Here is a 13,243-nt window from a genome sequence, read left to right as displayed (position 1 = left end):
GTCCTTTGCCCATTTTTTGATTGGATTGTTTGTCTTCCATTTAAGTTGTATGAGTTCCCTATATATTTTGGAGATTAACCTCTTATCAGATACTAGAAACCCAGCGCACACGAAATCGTGTGTGGTCAGGGTCCCTAGGCCTAGCCTGGCCTCCGTTGCATGGCCTCTGCCACCCTGCGATGCTACGGGAAGCTCCCCGCTCTAGGAACCGAGAGGTGCTCCATGCACTTCATGGTGACCGGTCGCCGGTTTGGGCACCTAGCTCTTTATATATATTAGGATATCATTGGCAAGTATGTTCTCCCATGTAGTAGGCTCTCTTGCTATTTTGTTGATGGTTTCATTTTCATGTAGTCCCATTTGTTTATTTTCTCCATAGTTTCCATTGTCCTAGGAGATGTATTGGTAAACATACTGCTACAAGCAATGTCTGAGATTTTGATGCCTATGGTTTCTTCTGGAACAGGGGTGGGCAACCCCTGGCACGCATGCCAAACATGGCACGCCAGTAACTTTTGCTGGCACGCGAAACCCTCTCTTATAATCTTCCATTTACAATTTTTTTTCTTAATTTTGACTTTTTTATTTTTCAGATAAATTCAGTGTAGGTGCATCTTAGATAAATAAATAATTTTACATAACAAGTTATCTTAAAGACCATAGACATGGATTGACGAGAGAGGGGAAGAGCAATTTCTATGCCTCTGCCTTAACTCTCCCTGCCTTCCTAGATCCGACCAGTGTTTTGGTTTCATCCACATATGCTTGTGAATCTTTGTTCTCAGTGATGAATTTTGTTAAGTCTCATAATAGGAGTAGCCTGGCTGATGAAAGTAGTAGCTCGTGCATATCTCTGAAGGTCACGAAATATAAACCTGATGTAAAATCTCTGTCATCAGTGATGCAGCAGCAAAAGTCCCACTGATAATATCAAACGGAGTCATAAAGTTTTCTGTCGGACTATCAGTGTACATGTATACATTAAAAAATAAGTGTATTTTTCATCATCATATACTGTGTTTTTGTCGCTCAAATGAATTTTATTATTTCTTCAAGGTTCTTCATATACGTATACCTTAAGACATATCAAGCAGGCGTAACATGTTCTCAAAAAATTAGGGTTGGCACGCAGAAAAATTTTGAGTCAGAGATTTTGCTGGTTTTGGCACGCACTCACAGAAAGGTTGCCCACCCCTGTTCTAGAACTTTTATGGTTTCACGTCTTACATTTAAGTCTTTTATCCATTTTGAGTTTATTCTTGTGTATGGTGTAAGTTGTTGGTCTAGTTTCATTTTTTTTTATGTACCTGTCCAATTTTCCCAACACCATTTTATTGAAGAGACTGTCTCTGCTCCAATGTATGATCTTGCCTCCTTTGCCAAATATTAATTGAGCATAGTGGCTTGGGTTAATTTCTGGGTTCTGTTTTGTTCCATTGATCTATATACCTATTTTTGTGCCAATACCAGGATGTTTTGAGCACAGTGTCTTTGTAGTATAACTTGATATCTGGTATTGTGATGCCTCCAACTTTGTTCTTCTTTCTCAAGATTATTGCAGCTATTTGGGGTCATTTTTTGTTCCATATAAATTTTTAGAGAGTTTGTTCTAGGTCTGTGAAATATGCTGTTGGTGTTTTAATAGGGATTGCATTGAATCATAGATTGCTTTGGGTAAAACGGACATTTTAATGATGTTGATTCTACCAACCCATGAACATGGTATATTCTTCCACTTGTTTATATCTTCCTCTCTCTCTTTTTTCAGCATCCTATAGTTTTCAGAGTACAGGTCTTTTACCTCCTTGGTTAAGTTTGTTCCTAAGTATCTTAATTTTTTTGTTGTGATGGTAAATGGGATTTTTTTTTTTTTGGTTTCTCTTTCTGAGAATTCATTATTGGTATATAAAACTGCTATGGATTTTTGGGTGTTAATTTTGTGTCCTGCTAAGTTGCCAAATTCATTTAAATCTAATAGTTTTTTGATGGAGTCTTTAGAGTTTTCTATGTACAGTATCACGTCGTCTGCAAATAATGAGAGTTTTACTTCCTCCTTTCCAATTTGGATGCCTTTTATTTCTTCTTCTTATCTGATGGCCAGGCTTCCAGAACTATGTTAAACAAGAGTGGTGAAAGAGGGCATCCCTGGTGTTTATTTATCTCTGATAATTAGTGAAGTTAAACATCTTTCCAAACTTTTCTTTAAAATCACATTCTAACTTTTTTCCATAAACATTTTAACCCTAGGATTTAAATACCAACCTGAAAGTAAATGCTGAAGAGAGGTAGCATTATGTTTGAGAAAATCCTCATTAAAACTTTTCAAATCCTTGTTGAAAAATAGCTTCTGCATTTCTTGAAATAGAACTTTGCTCACAATGTCTGGAAGATTACTATGGTTAGACACTATAAAAACAAATATTTGAAAATTTAAAAAATTTAGGTCAGTTCCTTGAAACAAAATCAGTTGAAATACATTTATTAAGCTCGACATATTTTACAAAGTGAAAATATTATTGCTCCTTTGGAATATAAATACATTCTAGCTTAAAAATGCACTAATTTCTAGCATTATCTTTGCAAGCATGTTTAATTTATAAACTTACCTTCCTTTAAATGCTTTTTGTAAACATTATCTTTTTCTTTGCTTTACAATTTGTAAATCTTTTAATGTGCAGCTTAATGGAAGATAGCTAAATTGTCACATCTGCTTTTACATAAATGTTATCTTGTTTATACTTACCAGAGTTAGAAAATTTAATTAGACATTCATGTAACCATGGGTTATTACTGTCTATGGCAAAAGCTCGTTTGACAGACTGCAACATTAACAGAAACTTCCCTGTGTCAGAAAAAATAAATAAAAATAAATAGGATCAGTATTTATGTCTGATACTTTATTCACTTTATTTTAGCCTCACTTAAAATCCAGTAACAAAACATTAACTTTCCTATAATACTTATAAGCAAAATTCAAGGACAACTTTAATTTTCTAAAGAAAAGCATAAAATATCATGAAGAAATGCTTTAGATAAACATTTTGATTATTTAAACTATTCTTAAAATGGATTTGATTATAATATTCTAAGTTATTACCCAGTAAAGTTTTGAGTAGCAAAAGAAAAAAGGATTAAGATTATTTTTGGAAGGTTGAAATGGAACCCTAAAAACAAAAATAGATCTAATGGACAAGATTATATTGAATATGGCCACCAATATAATTAAGGGTGGCTAGATGAAAAAAGGTTAAGAGATTAAGAAATATATATGTATATGTACACACACACACACACACACAGAGAGACAGACAGCAGTATGGTGATAGCCAGAGGAAAAGGGAGATGTGGGAGGTGGAAGCGGGTTAAGGGGGGAAACATGGGAATGGAAAAAGACTTGACTTTGGGTGGTGAGCACACGATGCAGTATGCAGATGAGTTGTACACTTGAAACCAGTATGGCTTTTTAACCAATGTTATCCCAATAAATTTAATTTAAAAATAAAAAGAAATAAAAAATAATTAAAAACTGAATTCAAACCATTACCTTTTCTAAAATATATTTCAAATGCTAATAGATGAGTGTCAATGTTATCAGCAGCAAGGTTCTTAAGTGGTGTGAGGAACTTGATAGCTTCTTCCAACGGACTTTCTACCTATTTTGAAGCAGAAGGAAAAATTATTATAGTTTAAAAACAGCTAAACAAGTCAAATTTGTCCAATTTTTAAAAAAATATATTTTATTGATTTGTTACAGAGAGCAAGGGAGAGGAATAGAGAGTTAGAAACATCGATGAGAGAGAAACATCGATCAGCTGCCTCCTGCACACCCCCTACTGGGGATGTGCCCGCAACCAAGGTACATGCCCTTGACCGGAATCGAACCTGGGACCTTTCAGTCTGCAGGCCGATGCTCTATCCACTGACCCAAAACGGTTAGGGTTGTCCCCAAATTTTATATTAACACACATCTGAAATAATTTCTACAGTGTGGAGTAAGAAGAAACTCTCCTCTAACCTCAAGGTTTTTCTGTTGGTCTAATAATCAAATAAACATGAGACAAATTAACAAGAGAAAATGCCCAAATTTAATTACATACCATACATACATACATACATACAGGAACCCTGTATACATGAGACAGAGATCCCACATACATGAAAGATTCAAAGACAGAAAGGGAAAATGAGGTATATATGACATTCTGAGTTAAGGACCGCCTCGAGTCTTCAGAAAGGAGGAAGGTAAGAAGAGCAGATGTTTAATAATTAGTAGTTTGCCCTGCTATATAGAGAGGTCAAAAAAGGTAATCTCTGATAATCTCTTACTATGGGAAAGGCCCCTAATTCGATTCTTCTAGGTCAGTGGTTCTCAACCTTCCTAATGCCACGACCCTTTAATACAGTTCCTCATGTTGTGGTGACCCCCAACCATAAAATTATTTTCGTTGCTACTTCATAACTGTAATTTTGCTACTGTTATGAATCGTAATGTGAATATCTGATATGCAGGATGTATTTTCATTGTTAGAAATTTAACATAATTAAAGCATAGTGATTAATCACAAAAACAATATGTAATTATATATGTGTTTTCCGATGGTCTTAGGCGACCCCTGTGAAAGGGTCATTTGACCCCCAAAGAGGTCGCGACCCACAGGTTGAGAACCCCTGTTCTAGGTAGTTAAAAGAGGCAGAATTTCTCTTAAGTCTACAAGGTCTTGGCTGCCTTTAGGCACATGTTGGAGTGACTTGTTCTGAATCCCTGCAACAGATCTTTTTATATAACCAACTGAAGGAGATATTACACCAAGTATATTACAGCCCCTTATACTACAAACATATAAAGTAAGGAGACAAATATAATTGTATCAAATAACAGAGAAAAAGTAATAACAAATTAAAAAGTAAAAACAAATTAAAAATTCACAGTAAATAAAACAGGAAAAAAAAAATATTTCCCTAAATCTAGTCTCTGAATAATTAAATCCTGGAGATGAAGAATTAATTCTTTGTAGCTAACACATACCTAGCAAGATATATGAAATGCTTCCATATATAATAGATAACTGTATTGCTGCTATAACAAATTAACAAAATTTAACGTCTTAAGACAACACAAATTTATTATCTTGCAGTTCTGTAGGTTAAAAGTTAAATATGGGTCTCTCTGGATTTAAAATCAAGTGTCAGCCAGACTGCATTCTCTTTCAGAGGCTCTATGGGAGAACATGTTTTAATGTGTTTTTCAGCTTCTCAAGGCTGCCTACATTCTTTTGCTTATAGCTGCCTTCTTCCCACCCCTCCCATCACCTTCTAGGCCAGCAACAGGGGGTGGAGTCCTTCTCATACCACTCCTACCTTCTTTCCTCTTCCACTTTTAAGGGCCTCTTATGAATTTACATTAAGCCCACCTGGATAATCCAGGCTAATCTCCCATCTTAAGGCCAGCTAAGTATAACCTTAAATTCCATTTGCCACCTTCATTCCCCTTTGCCATGTAAATTTAATATAGTCATAGGGTCCAGGGTTTAGAACACAGACACCTTTGGAGGGTCATAATTCTGCCTACCACAACTACAATTCTATGTATAATATGCATTAGCAAAATTCGCATATTATCACTCAAAAATTATTTACAGCATATCATTTGTAATGTTACAAATGGCCTTAGCCAGTTTGGCTTAGTGGATAGAGCGTTGGCCTGCGGACTGAAGCGTCCCAGGTTCAATTCCTGTCAAGGGCACGTGCCCGGGTTGTAGGCTTAATCCCCAGTAGAGGGCATGTAGGAGGCAGAGAATCTCATCATTGATGTTTCTCTTTCTTTCTCTGAAATCATAAAAATATATTTTTTTAAAATGTTACAAATGGCTTCTGATTTATAAATTTAAATAAAACATGTTTATAGCCAGAACAGAATTAACATAAATTTTACCAAATTGACATGATAAATTCATCTCACCCTTTCTAATTTTTCAGGTATAAGTTCTTCTTTGAGACCACTGGCTTCTTCTTCTTCATCATCCCTTTTTTTCTTTTGATTTTTTTGTTGACGTTCCCTTTCCGCATGCTTTCTCTCTTCTTCTAATTTAGCCTTTTTCTGAGCTCTTCTCTGCTTGCTAAGCATTTTCTTCAATTCTTTAGCTGACAGGTTTTCTATAAATATCCAAATGCATAAACATTCTGAGTCAATGTTTCCATTTTTTCTCATATTCTTATACAATACAAACTATTAATACAGCTTTTTGGGGCTGATGATACCAACTACTCTCTTAAGAGTATTTCAAGGATAAGACAGTGTATATAAGCACACTTATGATCTCTAGACACCACATAAATATCACAAATGAAAGATCAGAAACTTGCCTCTATGCTATTTTTCAAATATTCCTAGATATTAACATTTTAGTGAATGAAAGCTATATATTCTCATTAGCATTATTAGATACTAGAAGTTGTAAGAATAATTATTTTTCCCTAGGAGCTCAAAGCCTTTTTCAGTTACAAACTAATAATAATAATAATGTTAAAGAGCCTAGCCAATAGACATTTCTATTTTTCCTGAATTGGCCTTACTGAAGATAAAAATAAAGATTCCAAGTCATTGCATTGGGGTGATTAAGAAGCATCAGCTACAGAACATCATCCTGTCGCTTTTTCTAAGTCTTCCCCCAATTTTTTTTTTCACACACACACACACACACACACACACACACACACACACACACAGTCTTCACATCCATTTGATAATGTACTTTTCTGGATTGTTTATACTAATAACATTCTTAAATGTAGTGTTCTTTTCAAATTTTAAAAAATAGTTCTTTCTCAGTTACCTGAATTTATTTCTTGTTGTTTGTTTTCATTGGTTAAGGGGTTATCATACAATTTCAAGTATATTTCAATTGCTGATCTAGCAGCCTTGAAATAGAAGGCATGTCTTCTGAGCATATCTTCTAATCTCAGAAGATCAACATAGGCACGAAGAGTCATCTTTCTCATGCAGTATGTATGGAAGTCAAATTGATCATCGGTTATCTCAAGAAAATGCTTAAAAACAAAACCACAAAATTATTTCTTACATTGTCAATAATGTCTACTTCTGAAAAGAAAACCATAAAAATCCCCCAAAACATTTTTAACAGTCACAATTTCACTTATTTGTCCTCTTCAGTGTTTAACACTATGAAGGACAACAAGTTCTTTGCATATAACTGAAGTTTCTTTCTACAATTGATGATCATTCACTAGAAATCATGTTTTGTGATGATACTCAATTTCTATGTAATAAGTCAGATTTTTAAGCCTGGAAATTAGCATGTACTGATATTTTAATTTTAATGAAACATTTCTCCTCGGTATTCTTCAAACATCAGCATGGCAGAGTTAAACAGCTCTGACTGAACACTATATACTATAGATTCACACAAAATGTCTACAAATCAGACTGCTCTGCTCAACTATGAGCTCTTCAAGAGTAGGCCTTGTCATGTCTATCCCTACTGCCTGGCACAAGGCCCAACACAGCAGACACTCAATAAGCACAATATTGGCTAATTCAAGAGACCAGGTGCTGATCAGGCATGTGACCTCAATTAGATCCTTGATTACTTAAGTTAGGAATAACATCTATATTGCCAATTTCATAAGGTTGTTAAAGATCAAATAAGAACATATTTTAAAGTTCATTCTAAACTGTGAACTGCTATACAAACAGCATTATGGGTTTCTCTCGCTCAATAAGCTACCATTAATCTACCTACATTCCATTTTAGCAAAGGTTCTTAGTATGAAGCCTATGTATAAACCTAATAACATTTTCCTAAGGAGAGAGTTTGAGGCTTTCATCTAATTTCAAAGGGTCCATGGCCCCCCAAAAGTTTAAGCACCAATCTCTTACATAGAAAGGAGAAGATTAACTCCCTAGAAACAATTTATACTTTTATTTTCTTCCCTACATGCATCTCTGCCTGCATTTTTTTTTCCTCCTACTTTACTAGTAGCTTCTCCAAAAACAGAAAAAATAATGATTCAACACACCAATACAGAGCAAGCTCTTCTACACTTCATATTCCCTCTATCCTGGCGCCTAGTAACTCAACATGCAGAGGACACATTAGTGTCCATATCATTTGATAATTTTAGTTGTCTTGGTAATTAGAAACACACCATACACAGAATTACATTAAGTACCTGAGATTTTAAAAGAAGAATTTTAAGATAAGAAGTACATAATGTGGAAAATGTACACAATAGAAAAAAATGAACATATTAGTTTTATTTACTACTTCAAGAATCATGCTTTAATGATGTTATTATATTTGAAAATTGCATTCCTCCCATCAATAACACAAACCAATTCATAAATAGCGAGCTTGGTGTTTTTTTTTAAGAATTATATATTTCATAAAGTTGTTCGTGATCTTCCTTGATGTCAATCAAGTTATGTCTAGCACAGTAAGAATATCTTAAAATTCAATAAAACTGACTAAGGAAAATTGCAGTGCCAAAATTCATGGAGATAAAAACTTTAAGAGGTTACAGGACCTTTTTTAGGCTGAGAAGCAGCACGTTTCAAGAGATATTCCTAGCAGCATTAGTAAACATAGATTTTTTAAGTCAAGTCTCAGAAGGAATCACAAACATTTAAAGCCTCCTCTTGATCAGTAACAGCCCACAGGCTGCCTCTCTCCAGTTAATGTCTTCCATAAATAGGGTAACCAACTTATCCACTTTGCCTGAGGCTTTCAGTTTTTCCACTGAAAACCTTGTGTCTCAGGAACTTGCTGAGCCCTCCAAACTTGGATGTTGATCACTCTATAATAAATAAACTAATGGTGGTAGACCAGATATGACTAGATTAAACTTGAAAACATAGGTACTACAAAATAATTTTGCTTTTGGAAGAAACCATGTTTGGAGAATCCTACTTAAAAACAACTAAATAATCTTAGGTTGATTTTCTATTTTTTAACTTTTTATTTGGAATAATTATAGATACAGAGGAAGTTGCAAGGTAGTATGGAGATGTTCTATACACTCTTCCCTCAGTTTCCCCCAAAAGGCTACATCCTACATAACTATAATACAATATCAAAACCAAAAGACTGGCATTGGTACAACTTGTGTGTACAGTTTTTTAGATTCGAGTAACCAATACCACAATCAAGATACATAATGTCTAATTACCACAAATATCTCCCTTGTACCACATCTTGGGTTGACTTTCAGATCTCCAAATTTATAAAACATAAAAATATACTAGGTAACACAAACAGATAAAGTTAGTTTTCCTGCACTTTGATCAAACATGAACATGATAAGATCACTTAGCTCACCGTAGACTCTAGGTACCCAAATTTTAACATACTGTTTATGCCCTAACTCAATGCTTCCCTCATCATAAACACTAGTTCTTTCTCTTTCTTTTTCTTAGTGATAGGAAGTAGTAATGCAGGAATTGCTTAAATTCCAAAGTTAGGCTTGAATCAAAGTAAGACAAGTCAGCAAAGAAGTAAGAAATACTATTCAGAGCTTAAGAGTGTGGTTTTCATTAGGCATTTGCTATGAGGCCCTCGCTTCTGACCCAGATTCATCTACCCATTCCTTCTCAGAGTTACTGGAGTACACTAATAAGAACCCACACAAAGAAATACAACAAAAACCTCTGGAATTAAAATATAGTAATAACTAGACCAAAGAGGATAATAAGCAACACTATTTTCTTTATATAGAGAGAATCTGCCATTATAAAGCATGTGTCAATTTGATAAAGATTAGGATGCACTAGAAGATAAAAGTTATGAACTTCCTATAGTTGTGAGCCATCAGAAATCCTACATCTTATCAAAAAGTTTTCGAAATATGTATTATTGCTCTGTTTCAGATACAAATCAGTACACTAAAATAAAATCAATCTGAAAAACAGGAAAAGAAAATTCAGGTCTTTTTAAAATTGATTTCAGAGAGGAAAGGAGAGGGAAAGAGAGATAGAAACATCAATGATGAGAGATAATCATTGATTGGTTGCCTTCCGCACGTCCCATACTGGGGATCAAGCCTGCAACCCAGGCATGTGCCCTGACCAGAAATCAAATTATGATCACCTGACTCACATGGTTGACGCTCAACCACTGAGCCACGCCGGCCAGGCGAAAATTCAATTCTTGAAAGATAAAATAGTTTAAAATTTTATTCTGAGCACAAGTTTATATCCAATATTTTAAAGGCAGTTGTTTTGCTTTGTGTTGAATAAAACTCAAGTTCTAAACATCATATTGAGTTAGACTCTCTCTATATAACCTGTATACATAATCCTAAAATCCTATAAGGGGGGCAAGATAAAGACAGAAAAAGTACTACACTGGGCCATTCTAGAATTCTAACATTTCAAATCCAGTTAGTAAGAGCTCACAGCAATATGTGTCCCAACTGAAACTGCCTCAATGAAAGAATGCTGGAAGGAGTTCTAAAAGGCACAAGACTTAGCCCCTTATTTGAACTTATCTCTCTATTAACTGACCTTTTATTTAGAAAGTAAACGACAAAGTTTTATTTTTGAAAGGTGCTCATTTCTTTACTAAAGTATTTTAAACTCAGGAACAAAAGTAACTCATGCAGATACCTATCATAATAAATCTTTTAATTCAGTAATTACTCCTAAATCCTTACAATTACATCATTAAGAATTTTTTAGATTACATTAATTGTATTAGAAATTAATTTTAGAAGCAGAGTCAGTCAACAAGTTTTAATCACCCTATTTGTATTAGGCACTCATATATAACCACTAGATGAGTTACGTCTTACTTTCAGTATGAATTCACTATGAAAAGACTAACAAGTAACATAAGAATAGGCTCTTGTTTATTTGCTTCTAGTTTCTTCTACTCTAAAGCACCAAAGGCAAATCCTAAATACAGTAGAGATTCTAGCAATAATAATTATGTATAATGACCAGATGGTTATGATTTTTGCCCTGTTTTAATCTCAACCAATGATTTCCTATACTTTTTTTTCTTCAAAAATGCTTTGTCAAATCATGTTTTTTGAACTAGAAGTACAGCTGATTCTTGAACATAGGTTTTTATCATTTTTAAAAATCTGTGTATAAAGAATACCTGTGCAGTTCAAACCCATGTTGTTCAAAGGTCAACTCTATTTTTGATCCATGGTTTGAAATCCACATATGCAAAGGACACACAGTAGTTATACGATGATTTTCAACTGCAAAGGGGTTAGCGCCCCAAGGGCCCTCAATGTTCAAGTGTCAACTGTACTTAATCTCTGACATTACAGAATTTTACTTCATGTTACTCAGCCAAAATCACTAAAAATTCAAGGTAAAATATCTAAATAAAACCTAGTAATGAAATCATAGTCTAACAACCTTCAAAAATATTAAAAAGCAATTAGTAATATAGTTATTAATGTTAGGAGGAATGGAATGAAGCTGGAAAGTTCATAATTATAATGATCCTAAGGATATTCAAATTTCATTTTCACAGAAAATCTAATAAATTTCCAGTTATGGTCCTGCTGGAATTACTGATCCATAAGTAAACAATCTGTCTCTCACCAAGAATGTCTTGGTTAATGAAAAATGGATCTTTCCTAATTACAAACAATGTTTTAAAGTAACAGTCATCAAGCTAGTGATCTACGTTTGTATCACAGAAGAGCCTGATTTACACAATATTTGGATATTTCCTGAATAGTTCACTTATCATCCAAGGGCTTTATATTTTCAAGGAGATGAAAATAGTTCCCAGAGATATAAGCCCAGGCTTAAAAAGAAAAGAAAACAAAGCAAGAACTAGGTTATTTATAAAAGGGCTCAGGTATAATCCTAGCTCCAGTTCCCATCAAAAGCCACCCCCTAAAATTTATTTAGCCTTTCCTTTGGGTAACCTCAGAAATTTCATATGGGAAAAAGGCCAAAGTGACTGCCAGAGTGCAGACTTCAGGCTCACCTGACTATGATGCCTGCGGTTTAATACTGCGTCAGCATGGGAACAGTGGTGCCGATTGAGCCCAACTGAGGGCTGCTGAGGACTGCCTCAGGGGTGCATTTGTGGCTCTTTTCCTCCTGTTGTCCATTTGGAAGGAGAGTGCTTCAGAGATGACAAAGAACAGGAAACAAAATTCACACAAAGGAAAAGAAAAGGCCCCTCACTAAGGCACATCACACACATCATCCTAAAAGCAAGTAATAAAAATAAGCCAGCAAATCAGTCACAGACTGCTGTACAAAGTACTGAATGTGAGAACAAATATCCTGGGAAGACAAACTGGAGAGAGGCTGACTACTGAGCAGATCCTGACATAAAGGGAAAAGAGATGACCATCAGCTCGTGTGTCCTTCTAGGCTAGTAATGAAAATCAAATAATGGCCCAATTAGGGAGTAGAGATTTTGAATATATGTTATTAATAGCAATAATGACTTACTAAATTAATCTTTTACTTCTTCCTTTAGACAAAAATATGGAGATGTTGAAATCATAACCATTTGAGGATAAACAAAAGCAATCATTTATTCACAACCTCTGAATGTTTGAAAGACTAAAGGTCAAAAATTTTCACAGTGAAATTTCCAAAGTAGATAAAAAAGGTAGATGATCCCATGTAGAAAAATACCTGCTTTTTTCCATCACTTTACAAGAGAAAAATAAAGTCAAAATTCTATCAACTTACCCTTTCTACTTCATGGCATTTTTTCAAGGCATCCCCATATCTCCCCAAACGCTGATAAGCTAAAATGCACTCTGTTTGAAACCACATACACTGCATTTCATTTAGATTTTCCATGGCAGATGTTCCTTCCTGAAATACAAGCATTCATTAATATAAGAAGTAATAAAAGAGATTCAAAATATCTCATTTTCTCTTTTACAACTATAGCTACAAATATTATGACAATAGCAATCTACACTAATAAAAGAGAAACATCGTAATTGGCGTACGACCGCTACCCTTTTCATTGGCTAATCAGTGAGTATATGCAAATTAACTGTCAGCCAAGATGGCGGCTGGCAGCCAGGCACTGAAGCGAGCAGGGAGGCTTGCTTGCTGCAGATTCCAACGTTCTCCGCCTAACTTGCCAGCCTCTCAGTTGCAACTCTAAGCAACTATATACTATGTTGCAAATAAGAAGCTAAACAAAACCCCAGAAAAGGGCTTCCATTCAGCCGGGCTCGGACCGCAACATTGTATCTATGTTTTCAGCAGCGAGGCCCCAGAGCTAAA

At 34.8% G+C, this 13,243-nt stretch overlaps 1 protein-coding gene across 1 annotated transcript in view; it reads right to left on the bottom strand.

Moving 5' to 3' along the window:
• Positions 1–13,243, bottom strand: part of LOC106723580 (N-alpha-acetyltransferase 16, NatA auxiliary subunit-like) — a 20,407-nt gene that overhangs the window by 5,660 nt on the left and 1,504 nt on the right. The window contains exons 2-7 of the mRNA XM_014549741.1: positions 12,692–12,820; positions 6,834–7,047; positions 5,960–6,153; positions 3,545–3,653; positions 2,744–2,842; positions 2,263–2,406 (exon numbers count right to left, since the gene is read on the bottom strand). Coding sequence (XP_014405227.1) covers positions 2,263–2,406; positions 2,744–2,842; positions 3,545–3,653; positions 5,960–6,153; positions 6,834–7,047; positions 12,692–12,820 — 889 coding nt within the window. The remainder of the gene's footprint in view (positions 1–2,262; positions 2,407–2,743; positions 2,843–3,544; positions 3,654–5,959; positions 6,154–6,833; positions 7,048–12,691; positions 12,821–13,243) is intronic.

This window comes from Myotis brandtii, unplaced genomic scaffold (assembly GCF_000412655.1).
Source record: "Myotis brandtii unplaced genomic scaffold, ASM41265v1 scaffold569, whole genome shotgun sequence".
Lineage (NCBI taxonomy): Eukaryota > Metazoa > Chordata > Mammalia > Chiroptera > Vespertilionidae > Myotis > Myotis brandtii.
Note: the sequence above shows the minus strand (reverse complement) of the source record. Positions and strands in the feature narration are given on the sequence as shown.